The sequence below is a fragment of the Megalobrama amblycephala genome, linkage group LG1 (genome assembly GCF_018812025.1).
Source record: "Megalobrama amblycephala isolate DHTTF-2021 linkage group LG1, ASM1881202v1, whole genome shotgun sequence".
Lineage (NCBI taxonomy): Eukaryota > Metazoa > Chordata > Actinopteri > Cypriniformes > Xenocyprididae > Megalobrama > Megalobrama amblycephala.
Window position 1 is genome coordinate 56,018,473 of NC_063044.1, and position 20,162 is coordinate 56,038,634.

The following is a 20,162-nucleotide window of genomic DNA, read 5'->3' on the forward strand; positions in this document are numbered from 1 at the left end:
ACGTCAAACAATGAAGAACAAGTTCTACCTCTCAGCACCATGGCTGTGGGGTTTGCATACAACACCTTGATCATACGAATGTAAGAGTACCCCAGAGCCATGACCTTCAACACAGACCACAGATGTGGCCATTCCAGATGATCAAAGGCTTTCATAGCATCTAGGGAAAGGACAGCGGCAGGAAGAGTCAACGAAGATCTGCCATGTATTATATGGAGTAAACAGCACATGTTTATCTAGGATAACGTTAGAGCGAGCAGCCATGTAAAGTTACTACTACTTACATGTTTCAAATGATAAGCCATATTCAAGGTCGATGGATGATAGGCGAACGTTTGGATTTCCTCCCCGACATACTGTAATTACCACAAGGACCCGCTGTTAACGATCTTGTGGTAATTACAGTATGTCGGGGTGGAAATCCAAAGTCCCTCATGGACTTTGCCGCAAGTTTTTCAATTTTTGGTTGACTAAGCCTCTTCTAGTCGACTAATGATTAGGCGAATATTAGGCGGGAACCCTAGAAATCACATTTATTGTTAATTTCTATATTGTGTTCGATTTGTCAAGTATGTTTTTTGTTCTGTTTTTCGCTGTGGTCCTATCCAGTCTGCCCAAAGGTCTAGCAGTGGCAGAACATACTAAGCTAATGAGCACAATTCTCACACTCCTGCGATCCTGCTGAGAACCTAAAGCTCTATTGACACACTGTGTCCAGTGTCTGGTTTCCTGAGTAATTGGTAAAAGGAACTCTGCAGGTGTGATCAGTGTAGTGATCCACGGCTCACAGTTCTAGGTGGAAACAAAGGGAAATAGGAGAGGTGTGAAATATGAAAGAAGGTTTCAAATAAATAAGGGAGCCCATTGTGAATGGAAACATGTCTTGTAGCGGAGGAGAACAGAGCTTATCGATTGTCTTCCTCTCCCGCAGTCTGATGTAATTGGATTCACCGATATATCTAGGGTGAGTAGGCCTTTGCTTCGCCCCCTAAATGGGACCCCAATCAATTCAACAAGCTACTCTGCCATTCAGTCACTAGACGCCCACTAAGGCCAGTTTCATAAATCGATCATCACACCACACTTCTAAATCTGCTCACCTGCCAGTACTGCAGCATAAAACTTACCACCAGACTGTACCCGTGCCACATCTTTCATTAAAATGGCTGGGTTGAAATTACTGAGGGAGAGGGGCAGTCTGATGTGTTTGTGTCAGCTGGTGTGTGGTCTCTGAGGTAGGCCTGATGACATGGTGTGAAAAGTGAGAAGGCAACACTATGTGTTTCTCGGTTTATCGCTTTTAAAGTGATATGACAGGAACACAGTGGCATTGTGAAAAGTGAAGGATCCAGACTCTATTCACTTGGGTTTTACTTTCCTTTAAAAAAGCCCATCTGATTTCAACAAGCCCTTTATGTTGTGTCTTTCATGTTTATATATATATATATCCGTGAGCACACAAACAACTTCAGGAAGTGACAGGAAAAATCTGGTACGTATAGAAATATAGTGGGTGAATTATGTGTATGATGTATATCACGATTAGGGATGTCCCGATCACGTTTTTTTGCCCTCGAGTCCGAGTCCGAGTCATTTGATTTTGAGTATCTACCGATACAGAGTCCCGATCCGATACTTCTATAATACATGAAAAAGAATAAAGAAGAGCGAAAAAAACAGATCCAGGAACAGTGCTTTTCAGGTTTTTCAGGAATCTAACAATCGTTTTCACGCACAGAAAATGGATAAAGTAATCAAATATAAAATATCACTGCATATTATCTTTACTGTATAAAATAAATAAAGATTAATCATTATTGAAGTTACAAAAACTATTCAGTCAAGAGCAGTAAGTGATTTCTTTGTTATTTGTTGTTTGATTTAACATTAAAAACAGGCAGCAGGAATAGTTTTTTTTCCCTATAAGACATGCACGATCCAGTACATATACTCTTACACATGCGCTGTCTTTCTCGACTAATATACGTTCACTTAAGACATAACCGACTATGTTTGCTAGGATACTCGCTAAGACGGGCATGTTGACATAATTTTTGTATGAATTTGTCCGCTGAAGCGCAAGACTCGAAAGAGAACTCAGTATTTGCACGCTGACTGAAATAAGCGTGTGCGCGCTTCGGATGAGTGCACACAAATCTTCTCACAGCGCGTGCGAGTTCTCTTTCGCGTCTTGTTCTGTTTAAATCAGCAAGGCTTAAATTAGTTTAGTTTAAACACAGATAGCATCGTGTGCTGTTCAGGTCTCACCTGTATCAACACCCGGGTGATGACGGCGTAAATGACTGGACATTAGAGCAGACGGCACTCGCAGTTAACAGTTTACAAAGAGTGACTGTTTGTCCACGCTTTCTGATTATCGTTGTTGTAACGTTTTGCGCATCCATCGACTGAAACATACATTATTTGAACTCTGTCTGTCTGTTTTCCACGTTGCTATTTTAAACAAACCATATTAACCAATAGATGCGTTGTCATTCGAGATGGACCGCGGTGCAAGTGTGTACCTAACCGTAAGTGGAGAACCGTAGGGTTCGATTTTTTACTGAGAACCGTTGCACCCCTAATACATATATATCCGAGTTCTGATCGGGAGGTAACGTCCGATTCCGATCGAGTCTGAAACCACGTGATCGGGCCCGATTTCTGATCACGTGATCGGATCTGGACATCCCTAATCACGATGTTATGGTGAAATAAATGCCCTTCTCCACTCAAAACATTTCTAAGGATGCTGATTTTTAGAAGGCAGCTATGTGACGCTGAGATGCTAAACGAGAACATGGTTTGTGTAACATTAGGAACACATTATTAGCTGTTTGATACCATAGTCAATCCAAAGGCTAATCATATTAATTACCGTTATGTGTCCGACATTGTAGAGAGCGATACATAAAACGCGTTACCATTCTGATACATCGACTTCTGGTTCAAACATATATGGGTGAGTTAAACCAGTGTTTCCACTTGCCATTGTGCAGCGTTTACTGAGCGGATCAGGTAGTCCGAGCTTGAGCGAGTAAGTGCAGACGGGGACTAATTTGCATATTCATGGGTCCACGTATACTAAATGAGGCAAAGGTGTAGAGTTACATGAAGAAATTTTCACAGAAAAAATGCAAGTTATGTCATTTTGTTTATCAAATATGAGTTTTAAAGGATAAAAGGATTGACTGCAGGGGGACTTTAAGTAAACATGTTGACTTTCTTAAAAACATTCTCTCTTACAAAATATTTCTGTGGCATTCACTAGCATTACCTTGTGGATGCTGGATAACTTGTTGAAAACCAGTGTTTTGTACAATTTATTTCAAAGTTATGAGCTTTACTGTTTTTAAATGCTGTGCTGTTTTATTTCTGCACTATAACTGCAAACACAAAAATAAAAAGGAAAAAAAAGACTTATCAGACATAATGCCACAAATGCTATTAAAGTACTTGTAATGAACCAAGACTGGTCTGTTTTACATCTACATGCTCTCTCTTTCTATCTCTTTGAAGACGAGGACAAAAGAAAGAATGGTTGTGATTCATGTAGATTTCATTGGATACTAATAATAACTCGGGCAGATTTTTCATCTTCGCTTAATGTGACGTCTGATTTAGGTCAGTCATTAGTCTTCAGATGGCTCATTAATTCCTCTTTTTGTCTTCTTGCATGTTTAAAATGACCTTCATATGTTATTTTGATCTTTTAGGTATAGAACGGACATCATTAGGATGAAAAGTTCTTTTTGCGCCTATTGCAGCAGATAAGATTTGTGTCACCTGACTGCTCTATTTCTAGACCTGATGAGCTCTCTGCTTCCTGCAGGTACATGATGAACGTGACCTGGGATGGCAGAGATTTGTCCTTCACCGAGGACGGTTACCAAGTGCATCCCAAACTGGTGGTGATCGTGTTGAACAAGGACAGAGAGTGGGAAAAGGTAAGGCCGCCGAAAACAACTGACCTTCTTAACTGCGTCATTATAATTTCATTATAACTCCTCCAAGCAAAGCGTCATTAACAACTGTTCACACAATATTAGTACCCATGAATCCGCCATCTTAATTACACCCTGGAACGATGTAAAAGTGTGTCAGTGCGGTAATTACCTCAGACACACACTGCCAGAGTCTGCAAATTCAAAGGTGTAATTAGGGCCTGTTTTTTTCCTTTTAGACCGTGATCCAGTCCGAGCCCAAACATGAACGGGAACACACATGTGTGCATTAGTGCTGGTATCATGGATGAGCATGTTCCTCTTTTTTTTTTTTGTTCTAGAGAGAATGCGGTTCAATAAAACCAGAGCGGGAGGAATAATTGGAAAAGCAAAACAATGGGAGAAATTGATTTGTGGAGTTCGCTCTGCAAATCAATCAATATCGGTGGGAGTCTAATTGACAGAATAAGGCTCGCACTGAGAGACGGACTCGGTTATGAATACACATCCATGCGGCAAAAGGCAAATTTGCTCTGATTCGGCTTTTTGATCTCTTGTTGGGAGAGCATAAAGACCATCAGCGATATTAAAACATCCCAAAGAAATTGCATTATTTTGATCCGCATTCCAGTGGTCTGTCCTAATATAACTTCCTATTGCTCATTAAACGGTGGTTGTTTTGCAGATATGATATTGGGTTTGTATTACAGTAGGATAAAATACATTAAATTAGCTCTCAGAGGAGTTTAGGGCCTCATTATACATCTGAGTGTTAAAGCTTTCTTGTGGGCTCTATTACAGTGGCTCTGTATTCTTCTTCTTGCTGTTTCAACTGTCGATTGGGCTTTTGTAGTTTTATAAATCTGTAATAAAATGCATTCCATGTCATTCAGCTCATTGGAACTAGATACTGAATTATTAGTGTTTAAAGCAGAATATAGTAGGTGGCAACAACATTCATTGTTCAAATTCTTGTCTTTGAGAAAATGAATGTATAGCCAAAATAGATGTTTTTTATCATTTGAATAGGATTAAATTAGTCTTTGATACTTTTTTGTAAGTTTCAATCAAAGATCTTTTTGATCTTTGCCATTGCAATATTCTCCAAAATGCCAAATGGCAGTGTGGAGAAAATATTAGCTGAACCAACATGAAATGCAGTGAGAAGTAGTTTTATGATTCACTAGCCAGGTAGTTCATGTTCACTGTTTGTTTGCAAGAGGTGGAAAAAACAACAAAAACACTTAACAGCCAATATTTTATACTTTTGTCTTTTGTTCAAGTTAAGTTTAATGCAGGCTTAAAGGTTCAGTGTGTAAATTTTAGCGGCATCTAGCGGTGAGGTTGCGAATTGCAATATAGAGAAGCTACGGTGGCCAACACAGGACAAATATGTCGTCATCAGAGAGAGCAGAGTAGCTAGTCAAGCAAACGCGCTCTGTTGAGCAGTTTGTCCATTTAGGGATAAAGTGGCGACTTAAAGGGTTAGTTCACCCAAAAATGAAAATTATGTCATTAATGACTCACCCTCATGTCGTTCTACACCCGTAAGACCTCCGTTCATCTTCAGAACACAGTTTAAGATATTTTAGATTTAGTCCGAGAGCTTTCTGTCCCTCCATTGAAAATGTTTGTACGGTAGACTGTCCATGTCCAGAAAGGTAATAAATACATCATCAAAGTAGTCCATGTGACATCAGTGGGTTAGTTAGAAGTTTTTGAAGCATCGAAAATACATTTTGCTCCAAAAATAACAAAAACTACGACTTTATTCAGCATTGTCTTCTCTTCTGGAATCCTTTCCATTGAATTGATTCCATTGAATTGATTCCATTGAATCCTTTCATCTGTCGGCGTTGGTAATGCACTTTTAAGTCATTGTTTTTGGTGAGTAGGACATCCGCGACTTGCACACTTACGCACCATTTTAAAAAATATAGCAATACCAAAATACAAACAAAATAGAATAGCTACTGCGGAGTCGTGAACCCGGATTGACAACAGACCCGGAAGAGAATACAATGCTGAATAAAGTCGTAGCTTTTGTTATTTTTGGACCAAAATGTATTTTCGATGCTTCAAAAACTTCTAACTAACCCACTGATGTCACATGGACTACTTTAATGACGTTTTTATTACCTTTCTGGACATGGACAGTATACCGTACATACACTTTCAATGGAGGGACAGAAAGCTCTCGGACTAAATCTAAAAATATCTTAAACTGTGTTCTGAAGATGAACAAAGGTCTTACGGGTGTAGAACGACATGAGGGTGAGTCATTAATGACATAATTTTCATTTTTGGGTGAACTAACTCTTTAACATGTGAGGGGACCCGTGGTGTATGTAGATAGAAATGGCTCATTCTAAGGTAATAAAAACATAATGGTTCTTTATACACCACTGAAAACTTTCTTATGTATATTATATTCCATTTCTGTCAATAGATCCTCCTAAAATGTACACATTGCACCTTTAATTGTTCAGAGCTCGGCCAATACAATCATATATTCATTTATTGTGTATTTTTCTCACTGTAGTCCATGCTACTTTCAATTGATATTTTTATTTATCTATGTACTGATTCATATCAAGCTCTACAGTTTAGTTCATGAAGTAGGTCATCCTACAAAATCCTTCATCCATCAAATAAGGGTAAACTCTGAAACCAGCGATCCTCAGCGTGGTCAGAGCTGATTCAATGAGATGCAGCACTGGTCAAAAGTGAAATGAACTGCACAAGAGAGGCTGAAACTGATACCGCAAATTAACTCTCTCCCTCCTCCGCATGCACAGTCTCTCTCTCACTCGTACTTTCAATCTCGATCCAATTATGATATTGTGTCGCATCTCAATGAATCGTGACATGTGTTGCAATGCATATGGTACCTTGAGCTAGTTGTCGACAGTCAGAAATGCCATGGTACTTTGGTATGAAGTTTAAAAAGTTACAAAGGTTTCTTTTTCAAATAAATGCTGTTCTTTTGAACTTTCTATTCATCAAAGAATTCTGAAAAAATGTATCAAGGATTCCATAAATATTACTATTTACAAATATTGCACAGCACAACTGTTTTCAACTTTGATAAGAATTTCTGATTTCTGAAGGATCATGTGACGCTGAAGACTGGAGTAATGATGCTGAAAATTCAGCTTTTCCATCACAGGAATAAATTATATTTTAAAATATGTTACAATTGTTATTAACAGTTATTTTAAATTGTAATAATATTTGATAACAGATTAATATGGGGAAAAAATACTCACTTTTATCTAGTTGCTTATTAGCTTGCATTTTGGCTGTTTATCAGTACTTGTAAAGCACATATTTATGCCTTATTCTGCATGACCTTATTCTACATCCCTAAATCCTACTCCATACCTACTTAAACACCACAACAACTACCTTACTATCTATTAATAAGCAGTAAATTAAGACTTTATTGAGGCAAAAGTCATAGTTAATAGTGAATATGTGTTCCCCATACCAAAGTGTTACCTAATATTTCACAATATCACTGTTTTTACTGTATTTTTGATCAAATAAATGCAGCATTGTTGAACATACGAGACTTCTTTTTAAAAACATGTAAACAAAATCTTACTGACCCCAGACTTTTGTTTGGTAGTGTATCATGGTATTTACATTTTTTCTGATGTCTACATGTATGGGCTCTGACTCTTTTGTGATGGCAGACGTCTCAGTTGTTGGACCTCAGTCACTCTAAAAATAGCCTTTGACTCTTTGCACTCTGCGCTTGCCAGTGGCCATGTACAAACGTAACGCTCTCCTCCCTCCTTTTATCAGGGAGCTGACAGCTGCAAAGATCAAGCTGCTATGGTGCCAAATTAAATCCACATGAAAGTAATTACATTAATTAATTCCATGTCAACTTGCCTCTTGTTGATGTTGATTAAAGCAGATAAAATGTTGAATTGGTTGTCACTCTGGCTGTGTGCTGTCACATATTATTTTTCGCCTTTGGTCAGAGTTTTGGAAACAGATGACAGAAAACATTGGAGTGCAAATGTTAGGAAAAGAATTAGTTGAAAATAACCACACAAATGTGGCAACCTCATGGCAGACCACTAACTACCTACTGACTCATCAGTGAACCTTCCCAATTGGGTTTCATCTCAGTGGATTGAAAAGATGCCACTCTCAGGGATGAAATAGCTTCATGGTGGTGGACAGAAGAAAGACAATCGAAAAATCATAAAGGAGAATAGCTTGAAGACATGACCCTGAAACCACAGGACCGTTGGGAACTCTTAAAACCCTTTAGGAGGACATACAGGGGCAGGCAGAGTTACATGTCAAACGTGTAGCTCTAAGGAACATAACCGCAGAGTAATGCAGTTTGACACCACACTATGTTGATATTAATCTGACAAAGCCTATTCATCAGTGCGAACTGTTGGCAGAGCGAAGACAAAAGCATGGGGCAGATTTACAGCCCGGTTGAACCAAAGCAATATCTCACACCTTGCCCTGACGACATGTTCACATGGCCATTAGTGTGCATATTGCACAAAGACTACACTATCAGCAGTAACTGAGCACAACAGCTATGCAGAATGACACTGATCTTGCATCGATAATGCATAGTCCTGTAAAAGCCTTAAACAATGTTCCTTTATCAGGGAACAGGTCATAAACATGATTGTATTTAGCACACATTATTTTCCAAATGTTGCTGTACACACGAAACATGCACACATTCAGTAATCCACCTTTACTGGCATGATTGTATGCATATTTGTTTCAGTTTTGATGTCAAGACAGACAATTTTTTATGTAGCACATTTTGTCAAGTTTTTATAATATGCTGGGTTGTGATAGTTATCAGGGTTTTGTTGTAAATACACTCATAAGGGATAAAACAAAACCGATTCACCAGGATTGTTCAAAATTCAGACAGATTTCCATTCATTAATGTTAATATGAATTTGGCAATATGCATAAAAATGCAGGATGGAAACAAAAATATGCAGTAAATTTCCAGAATACTCATGATAAGAGATGCAGATGTGCTAGGACACATCGTCATTAATGTATCCTGGGGTCATTGGGTGTTTGGGTTCTTACAACATCAGACACCCTCGCCCAGGCGACCCGGCCTGTCCACAGTTCTGCCCTCTTAATCCAAAGCCACCTAGTTAATTTCCTACTAAATTTCCAAAATACTCATAATCTATGCACTTTTTTTGTCATCTTGCATTTTTATGTAGTATTGAAAAATGTGCATAAAAATATAGATGGGCATTAGTCATTAGTATAAATTTAAAATAACTTCCACATCGCCAATGGTTTCTGTCGCTCGCTTATGTAACCAAAATTTATCAACTTTAACTCGAAAAAGAATGATATCCATTTGTTTTGTCACTGTAAATCACTGTAAGTGTGAACGTCCCTTTATGCTTATAGTGCTGCCGTAGTAGCACCAGTCAAGAAGTTGGACATGTTCTCCACTAGAGCACTGGGAAACCTTTTGAAATTTGTTTAAGCTACCTTCAGAACTACAGTTATGTAGATATGAAAGATGTAATATATTGTTTTTTGGCTGTAAATGCCAGTGTCTGTGTGAAACAATGTTTATTAATGATATTACAACTTTGTAGGCTGCCATGAAAGCAGTTTACACAATTTTTGCACTCATTTTCATTTACCAAGTATGTGAATGTGATTAGTCTGCTCTGCAAGTTATGTCTGGGCAGCTCTGCCAGACACAAACATCTGTTTGTTCTATGTTTGTTTCAACTGATCTTATTGTGACTGGAACGGTTTTGTTGTCATCATGACTCAGTCAGGAATGTCTGTCGCCTCTGAGCTTCTTATTTCTCAAGCTTTTTTTTTGTGTGTGTGCATTCATTAAAACACCAAAATAGATGCATTAATGAAAAGTACGCAAGTCTTGTTTCGCTGCTTCTCTCATTATTAGTACAGGCGGGTTAACGCTTTATTTTGACAACTGTTTGTGTCCTGTCAGAGTAGACTGTTGGAGTAATTGCTCTGTTCTTTATTCCAAGCAACAGTTTTAGATGAAAACACAAACCAAACAAAGTTGCAGTTAGTATGTCATACACTAGTGTTACTGTGTTTTTAAGGATAGGACACTGGTGTCGTGATAACCACTACCATTTTACTTCTTTGAAAAAGAAAAAACAAACAAACAAACAAACAAAAAAAACAGTATTTCTAGTTGTGCAAAGAAACGCTTCCAGTGTGACTGACATTTCAGAGTAAATACAGGAGCCATAATTTCAGGTCAAGTAAAGTAAAGTAAATATCACCATTGATCTGCTCATATCATATCCTCTTTCAGTTTGAGAAATAACTATAATTTATTAGTTTTGAAAAATCAAATAAAAAATAAACCAACATGAAAAAATAAACAAATAGTACCTTACAGAACCATTATATAAAAATATGGTAATCATTTCATATGATGTTATATATTGAAGTCCCATTGTAAAATATTTTACCACCATCACTATATGGTATTGCCAGAGTTTCTTTTTTGTTTGGTTTTTTTTTGTGTGTGTGTGTGTGTGTGTGTGTGTGTGTGTGTGTGTGTGTGTGTGTGTGTGTGTGTAATATATACAGGGGTGCACATAACTTTTTTTGGTCTGGTTCTCAAGGGAGCACCTGGAGATGCTGCTTGGTACTCAAACTTTATGCAGCACTCTTAACCTACAAGTTGTCCTCATCACTTTCCTCCTGACTGCTCTCCTCACTATCCTCATTGCTCTCAAACATGGTAGATGAATGATGATGATTTTTTTTATTTAATTAACACTAATGACACAGTCAGCAGCAGGAATATTAGGCTGCTTTCACTTTAAGACTGAATGCGTGGACCGAATATACTGACACACGTCAGGTTTCTTTCTCAACCGTTCACTTATGACATAACTGAGAGAATACTTGAGAGACGGGTATTTTGACAAAATGTTGTGTGTATGTGTCCATTCAAGCACAAGTAAACATGAAAGAAGAATTAATTATGCGTTCGAGCGCTGTCTGAAAGCCTCTCTCTCTCTCAGCAGGTGTGCGCTTCGGGTATGTGAGGCACGTGAGTCCCGATTTTTGACTCTTCTTCCGCATTTAAAATCGTTTGAATGTGTTAATTGGCGAGACAAAACACGACCAAATGATAAACTTTCATATCATGATGGTTAAACTTAGCAGTTAACCCGCGAATCACATGTATGCCGAACCGTGGGGCCTGGTCCGTACGGATCACGGATCAACTGCGATCCGTTGCATCCCTAATAATTAATGAACACACTTATCATGATGATTGCTGTCTTACCAGAGATGGGGAAAAATACTAGTCCTGTAAGTAAAAAGTAAATGTTACGGGTGCTGGTGTGGTAGAGATGAGACGTTCACGGATATACACAATTAAGAGTATTAATTAACAAACGAAGGAGAGTTACACACAACAACACGTTGAACTAACAATAGGACAGACAAGGAGTGAAGGGAGTGAGTCCATTATAAAGGGAGTGCAGATGATGAAGTCCAGGTGCAGGGGATGAGTGCTGATGGGGAGATGATGAGGGAAGTGAGTGTAGGTGTGGAGACAGGAGGATCTTGGGAAATGGAGTCCTAGGAACGAGGGAACTGTAACAATAAACATGTCCCTGTCCATAAAAAATGTTGGTACTCAAAAGCGCATCCTTCCACGTTTTCTGGCGCGCATCATTAATTTTTACCACGCATGCGTACCTGCGCACCACTTATGTGCACGCCTTTATTTATATATATATATATATAAGCTGCCTTTGATGTAAATGTTGTGGTCAGTGTAATATGGAATGGACAAAAAAAGTCTTAAGTCTCGACCTCACAAAACCACCAATCATTTTGCATTCAAGCCAAACAGGCAGTGCTGGCAAGACCCTGCTCCAGCTGCTGTGTTGAGGGCTGGTCTGAATGCCTATTAGAGATGAAGGAGCGATGAAGAAGGCTCCAGAACCCGAGGCTTGATGAGGTCGGCATGGCTCTATATGGGCTGTTTGTTTTCGGGGGGGTGGTTGAGCTACACTGTGTTTCTGTTTTGACGCCAAGCGGGAGAGAAGTGCTCTCATGGAGAGCCAGGAGGAGAACATGATTGGCTAATTAAAACAGATGAAGTCTGAGCATCTTGGCTGCTGATGGGCCTCTTCAATGCCTGGAAGTGACTGGTACAGTCAGGGGCCACATGGCCACTCGTTTCGGTCTTACAGGGGCAGCAGTGTGTGTGTGTGTGTTTGTGTGTGGCACACACTGCCCACATAACAGTGTGAGTCTCCGTATGAATCATGAAACACACAGTCTGTGATGTCCAAAGTGCTGCTGAATCATACATAGGCAAGTCAGTAAATAATTAACATTATAATCTGGGCTTTGTACTTACATATTCATGAATCTAATACAGCGTTTAGACCATCTAATTTAGTTGTCTGCCACCCGTGTCCAATGCTTGAAAAGTGTGTTTGTTACCACACCTGAAGCAAACATCAGTAAGCTCATCCCTGTGGTTTAAAGCGCAGATATTATTGCAGCCAGTGAACTTGGAAATCATCTGAACCCTGAGTTAATCAAAATCTGATCCCCGAGATCTGCTGGACTGTGGCTCGCTGTAGTTTGCCCTCAGAATTTCATCTATTGACAGAGCTGCTGCAAGGGGCCATGCCGCTGAACCTTTGGGCACCTTAGCTGAGAAAGATATTTATCTGAGTGATCTCTCCATGACAGAGGATTGACCGCTAGATGAAGGAATGATTTGGGAGTCTGAGGGGCATAATTGCTGGTCAAGTAACAGTCAACATACTGAATTTCTTTCTGTCTGTCTTTTCCTGTCACATACTTAGAACAAAACAAGAGAGTTTATTGCTCACTAAGTATGATGTGGTGGGATGCCCTCAGGACTTTCTTGCAACTGAATCTGTTTAAGGCAGTTGTTGTAAACTATGTCAGTGTGAAATGGATACCACTGCCATTTTTGAAAATGACTGTGCCACATGGGCAATTGCTGGTGTCTGACCTTCCAAAGAAGAAAAAGAAGGAAGACGCATATAGTCTTTGATATTTTTAATCTCTTTTCATAACTCATAATTCATGTAACTACCTTGCTAAATTTGCTCATTCATTTTTACTTTGAACTGTTCTATTAATTTGATCTTATTTTATTTAAATTCACATTACTGTTTTTATTTGTTTTATTTTATTTGTTAATACTAGTTATGTTTTGCTCTATTGTGATTTGACTTTATTTTATTTTACTTATTGAGCATTGATTTGACAAAACAAATGTGAAGTATTTGTAATGCCAATAAAGAAAACTAAACTGGAACTGAAAGAAAGAAAGAAAGAATTAATGAACAACCAACAGAGAGAAAGAAAGAATTAATGAACAGAGGAAAGAAAGAATGAATGAACAAATGAAAGAAAGAAAAATAAATAATTAATGAACAACCGAAAGAAAGAAACAATTAATGAACAAAATGAAAGAAACAATAAATTAACAACCGAAAGAAAGAAACAATTAATGAACAAAATGAAAGAAACAATAAATTAACAACTGAAAGAAAGAAAGAATTAATGAACAAACAAAAGTAAGAAAATTAATGAACAACAGAAAGAAGGAATGAACAAACAAAAGAAAGAAAGTAAAATTTAATGAACCACCAAAAAAAAGAAAGAATTAATGAACAAATGAAAGAAAGAAGGAATTAATGAACAAACGAAAGAAAAGAAATGAACAAATGAAAGAAAGAAAGAATTAACGAACAAACGAAAGATAGAAAGACAAAGAACGAGAAAGAATTAATGAAAAAACAACAGAAAGAAAGGAAGAAAGAAAGAAAGAAAAATGAAAGAAAGAAATAATGAATGAACAAACAAAAGAAAAAAAATTAATAAACAAATAAAAGAAAGAAAGAATTAATGAACAAATGAAAGAAAGAAAGAAAAATAAATAATTAATGAACAACCGAAAGAAAGAAAGAAAGAATTAATTAATTAACAAATGAAAGAAAGAAAGAAAAATAAATAATTAATGAACAACCGAAAGAAAGAAAGAATTAAAGAACAAATGAAAGAAAGAAGGAATTAATGAACAAACGAATGAAAGAAACAATTAATGAACAACCAAAAGAAAGAAATAATGAAACAATTAATTAGCAAACAACAGAAAGAAAGAAAGAAAGAAAGAAAGAAAGAAAGAAAGAAAGAAAGAAAGAATTCATGAACAAACAAAAGTAAGAAAATTAATGAACAACAGAAAGAAGGAATGAACAAACAAAAGAAAGAAAGAAAAATTTAATGAACAACCAACAGAAAGAAAGAATTAATGAACAAACAACAGAAAGAAAGAAAGAAAAAAGAAAGAAAGAAAGAAAGAAAGAAAGAAAGAAAGAAAGAAAGCATTAATGAACAAACGAAAGAAACAATTAACGAACAACCGAAAGAAAGACAAAGAACGAGAAAGAATTGATGAAAAAACTACAGAAAGGAAGAAAGAAATACAAAGAAAGAAGGAAAGAAAGAAAGAAAGAAAGAAAGAAAGAAAGAAAAATGAAAGAAAGAAATAATTAATGAACAAACAACAGAAAGAAAGAAAGAAAGAAAGAAAGAAAGAAAGAAAGAAAGAAAGAAGAAATGAACAAACAAATGAACAAAAAGGAATGAACAAACAAAAGAAAGAAAAATAAAGAAAGAAAAATTTAATGAACAACCAAAAGAAAGAAAGAATTAATGAACAAACGAAAGAAAGAAACAATTAACAAACAACCAAAAGAAAGAAAGACAAAGAACGAGAAAGAATTGATGAAAAAACAACATAAAGAAAGGAAGAAAGACAAAGAAAGAAAGAAAGAAAGAAAGAAAGAGAAAGAAAGAAAGAGATAAATATAAGGACAGACAGGGCTGTGAGCTTCAGCAGGGTTTGTGCTCCTGCACTGGCTTTGACTCCTCCAGCAGAGATAAGGTGTAATTCTCTTTAGTAAGCCTGGTGTGCTTCTCTTCACCTCCGCTGTCCGTCATACTTACAGCCGTGCCCCTCTCCATCTCCACCCCTCGCTACACTGACAATCACAGCTCTGCCCTTCATAGCCACTGCGTTCTGCTGTGGAGATACTCTTGATGATGTGCTCGTCTGCTGCCTAATTTAACGCACTATCAAATCAACAAAGTTGGACTGATGGGACGGTCAAGACTCGCTGCATGTTGTCATGGTCAACAGTGAAGTGCTGTGCTCGGTCTGATAGCAGAAATTCTCATTCCTCCAATCAGTGTTCACCATGCCGTCTGGACACAGGAAAGCAACACAACAGATCCTCTTACTGGGGCTGGCATTTTATTAAACATTTCACAGATGCTTTTATCCTTTCAGTGACAGCCGCCCTAGAGTAACCTGGGGTTAAGAGTTGGCCAGTCCACCCCGCCCTGAGAGCCCTATGGCCCACCATACATGATAGAGCTGGACCTGGTATTTTTCATTTCTATATCTTTGACCACTACGTCACACCAACCCCAGGTTTAAAAAGAACACAAACTGATTCGAGAAGATATCTTTGGGTCATTTAGCATTCGCTCCCTTTTTTAAAGTTATACCATCGGTTCTCATTTCTTTTGTTACTTTGAAACAAACAACAACAACCACAAAAAAAGGTTTGTGCCCTTCTTTCTCTCATGTTGACATAATCTGATCATCTGTTAGTACCGTTTCAAAATGTTGCCACCTATAATGTTAATTAAAAAAAATATTATCTAACAGTGTATGTCATGTTATCTTGTTATTTTATGTTGTCATTTTACAGTATATGTCACAATATGTTACGCTATGTTGCAGTGTGTTGTCATTTTACAGTATGTTATGTTCTCTTACATTTACACTTTACAGTGACTTACAAATGAGGAACATCACAAGCAACATCGCAAGTATACAGTATATGTTATTTTAATGTTATATTGTCAAATTCTAACATAAGTTTTTAGTTATTAGTTATTTATTTTTAATAATCGCTGTGAGAAACATTAACTGAATTTTTGTATCACATTTTCTTTTAGAATAATGAAAACATCTTTACTGGCAAAAACGAAAACTGCATATGTTCTTTAAATATTTCACTGTTTTGTTAGCAGACCTATTAATGTTCTGTTATATATATACTTTCCATGTTGCAAAAAAGTACCAACATTACAATTATAGTTTTGAAAATATCCCAAAACTAATTAACAAATAAAAAAAGACACTACTCTGAATATACTACCATTCAAAAGTTTGGGGGCTTTAAGATTTTGTCACGTTTTTACGGGCGAGGACTCAGATGCAGTGAACAATATGGGCTTTTATTTAATCAAAAATGTAGTTAATTAATAGTTATTTTAAATGGCAAACACTCGAGTTATTTTATTATATGAGTTGACTTGAGATACAGCAAAATGCAAAACTGCAAAGTCGCATTTTGTCATCGTGACAGCAAGTGGACTTTTGAAGCTGGAATAATGAGTGGATTAAGCATTTAAGTCGGCAAGAGATGGATGAACTTTCTAGGCAAGTGCATCACAGTCAGGTACAAGGGAGAAGGCTACTAACATTAGGTAAGACAAGACGTTTTATTTTCGCAACTTGTTTATTGACTTCTGCACGGGCCCGGATCCAACTTTCAAAATAATAGTCGGGCTCGGGTCGGTTCCGTGTAGCACATTCACGGGTCTCTTTGGGTTCGGGTATGAATTTTTGGACCCGTGAAGACCTCTAGTGCATACAGTGAAAAACTAGCACAGGACTGTAAACACAAAGAGAGTATAAAAATAGGAGAGGAAATTAGGAGGGTGACAAGGTTAAGCAGTAGGTAACAAGAAGGACAGGGTTAAGACAATAGGCAGGAGAGCACATGGCACATAGAAACAAACATGACAAAAACAAGAGCACATGGCCAGTAAACACAATCACAATCCATGTGCTCAAACAAAACATGACACCAACACGCTGCCAATGAGAGCTCTCACCGACTGCATCTGCGTGTCTATACAAAACATGACAACATGAAAGCATGTGGGAAATGAAAACATGAAAACAAACCAGGTGCTCTACAAAAACATACGAGACAAGAGCACTTAATAAGTGAATGAACACTCAACCTTTGCGCTTACAACAAGAGACAAAACATGGAGCATGAATGTTCAAACCCTGACACTGATCTGAAAACGAACTAGACAGTGTCTGGATCTAAACACTACGCTCCACACAACATACAAAGCATCAAGCCGGTGGTAGAGCATGTGACTCGAGCAAACTCGAAACCGCACGTCCACACAAAGACAAGACGATTGGAGTGTCAGGGCTGGGTCTGAACCCTGACAAAAGAACTATCTTATGCTCATCCAGGCTGCATTTATTTAATGAAAAATACAGAAAAAAAAAAAAAATTAAATAACTGTTTTCTATTTTAATATATTTTAAAATGTAATTTATTCCTGTGATGGCAAAGCTGAACGTTCAGCAGCATTACTCCAGTCTTCAGCGTCACATGATCCTTCAGAAATCAGTCTAATATGATGATTTGCTGCTCAGTAAACATTTCTGATTATGATCAGTGTTGAAAAAAGTTGTGCTGCTTGATATTTTTGTGGAAACTGCGTTTTTTTTTTTTTTTTGTAATTTTTTTAATGGATAAAAAGTTCAAAGAATGGCACTGATTTGAAAAAAAAAAAAAAAAAAAAAAAAAAAAAAAAAAAAAAAACTTTTGTAATATTATGAATGCCTTTACTGTCACTTTTGATCAATTTAATGTGCCATTAATGAATAAAAGCATATTTTTACCCTTTAAAACAATCTTACTGACACAAAAACATTGAACAGTACACTGTAAAAAAAATCCCAGTAAAATTTACGGTAAAAAACCAGCAGCTGTGGTTGCCAGAACTTTACCGTAAAAAACACGGTAGCAACGTAAAAAAAAGCTGTTAAATTTACGGTAACATAACGTATTTCATTAACTGATATAATGTTAATTTACCAACCTAATGAAGTACTAATATCTGTTTTGCACCTTTATAATACACTGACAATCACCAAACACAGTGGTGATGAGAGTCACATGATGAATCAAAGTTTAATCTTTTCCACAAGCTGAGAAGGACAACAGTAACATATAGAAGGTGCACACAGTGTCATTTACACAGTGTTAATTTCACTTCCAAAAACTGTGAATTTAACGGTATTTTACCGTAAAATTACATTAAATGTACCGTTAGATCTATTACAGTTATTCACCGTATATAGTACGGGAACTTTCTGTAAACCAATTAACAGTTTTTCACCGCAGCATTTTTAGAGTCTTTTACTGTTTAAATCATGGTCATTTTTTACAGTGTATGTATGAAATAGAATATCTTGACCTTCATGTTCCAAAGGTTTTTTTTTTTTATTCATTAATGTGATTTTTTTAGTGCTGTCAAATTTAGCAAGTTAACACGTGATTAATTTTTTCCAGTTTAACGTGTTAAAAATATTTAACGCAATTAACGCAGCATCCGTTTTTTTCCGTCATAATTTGGCTAGCGTTACATTATATGATCACACTCTTATTCATGCAAATGCTTTAAAATCATTCAAGCACTACAAGACAAAAGAGAATGCGCTGTCTGAATGTCCTGACACACACACACAATGCACAGAAAGACGCGCGCCAGTATCTTGCGCACAGACAACAATAACACAGAGAATTATGCCAGGATGCCAATTTTGTCAAATTCTCATAAGAACAGTCTTAAATGAGTTAAATTAAGTCTTAAATGAGAAATGAGAATTGTGAGAAAATGAGATGCACGTGACGGCATGTCAGATCCACGTCAAGTTCGGCAGCATCAGGTCTTAAATTCACAGCAGCCTGATAAAATAAACCAGTTGCTGTGATGTCTGTCATTAAAGGGATAGTTCACCCAAAAATGAAAATTTGATGTTTATCTGCTTACCCCCAGTACATCCAAGATGTAGGTGAATTTGTTTCTTCAGTCGAACGCAAATTATGATTTTTAACTGCAACCGCTGCCGTCTGTCAGTCAAATAATAGCAGTGGATAGGAACTTCAACTATAACAGTAAATAAAACTTGCTTAGACAAGTCCAAATTAAACCCTGCGGCTCGTGACGACACATTGATGTCCTAAGACACGAAACGATCGGTTTGTGTGAGAAACCGAACAGTATTTATATCATTTTTTACCTCTAAAACACCACTATGTCCAACTCCGTTCAGCTTCCTGTTAGTGAGGTCAAAAAACGCGTTCTGGTGACGGAAGTGATGTCTCGCCCATATACTTCAATGAGCGCGAGACATCACTTCCGTTGTCAGAGCGCTATCTGACCTCACTCACCGGAAGCTGAACGGAGTTGGTCATAGTGGTGTATTAGAGGGAAAAAATGATATAAATACTGTTCAGTTTCTCACACAAACCGATCGTTTCGTGTCTTAGGACATCAATGTGCCGTCACGAGCCGCAGGGTTTAATTTGGACTTGTCTAAGCAAGTTTTATTTACTGTTATAGTTGAAGTTCCTATCCACTGCTATTATTTGACTGACAGACGGCAGCGGTTGCAGTTAAAAATCATAATTTGCGTTCGACTGAAGAAAAAAAGTCACCTACATCTTGGATGCCCTGGGGGTAAGCAGATAAACATCAAATTTTCATTTTTGGGTGAACTATCCCTTTAATGTTAATCAAAGAACAAAGGTGACAGAGAAAATTGTAGCTTTAATAAGGATTAATCTATATTTAATTTAGAATTTATGCAGTAAAAACTGTAAAGTGTTTGATAACTTTATTCAGTTTCTGTATATTTCCTACCTGTTAGACAGGTAAGGCCACAGGTAAATATGTCATTTATTATAATTGGTTTATGTGAAGATTGTTTTAAGTTCACTTAAATTAAAAGTATTTTTTTTAAAAGCCTAATAAATGTTGAAATTGATATCTTTTAATACTGTAGGCTATCATTAATGTTTTAAAAAAATACATTTCATAGATATTAGTACCTTTATTAATATCGGTACTAATATCCGTAAAAAGATGCCATTACAACAAATATTTAATTTATATTTTAAAATATTATAAAATATACTGTCTTTAAGTTGTTTCTACATTCATTTGGAAATTATTACAATATAAAAATATTAAAAACTGTGCAATTAATTAGTTAATTTTTTTTAATCGATT

The 20,162-nt window shown here is 36.8% G+C and overlaps 1 protein-coding gene across 2 annotated transcripts in view; it reads left to right on the forward strand.

The window, feature by feature from the left end:
* The window catches only part of grin2aa (glutamate receptor, ionotropic, N-methyl D-aspartate 2A, a), a 170,806-nt gene that overhangs the window by 107,495 nt on the left and 43,149 nt on the right, over positions 1-20,162 (forward strand). For both annotated transcript variants that reach the window (XM_048202867.1, XM_048202872.1), the window contains exon 4: positions 3,833-3,947. In XM_048202867.1, the coding sequence (XP_048058824.1) occupies positions 3,833-3,947 (115 nt within the window). The remainder of the gene's footprint in view (positions 1-3,832; positions 3,948-20,162) is intronic.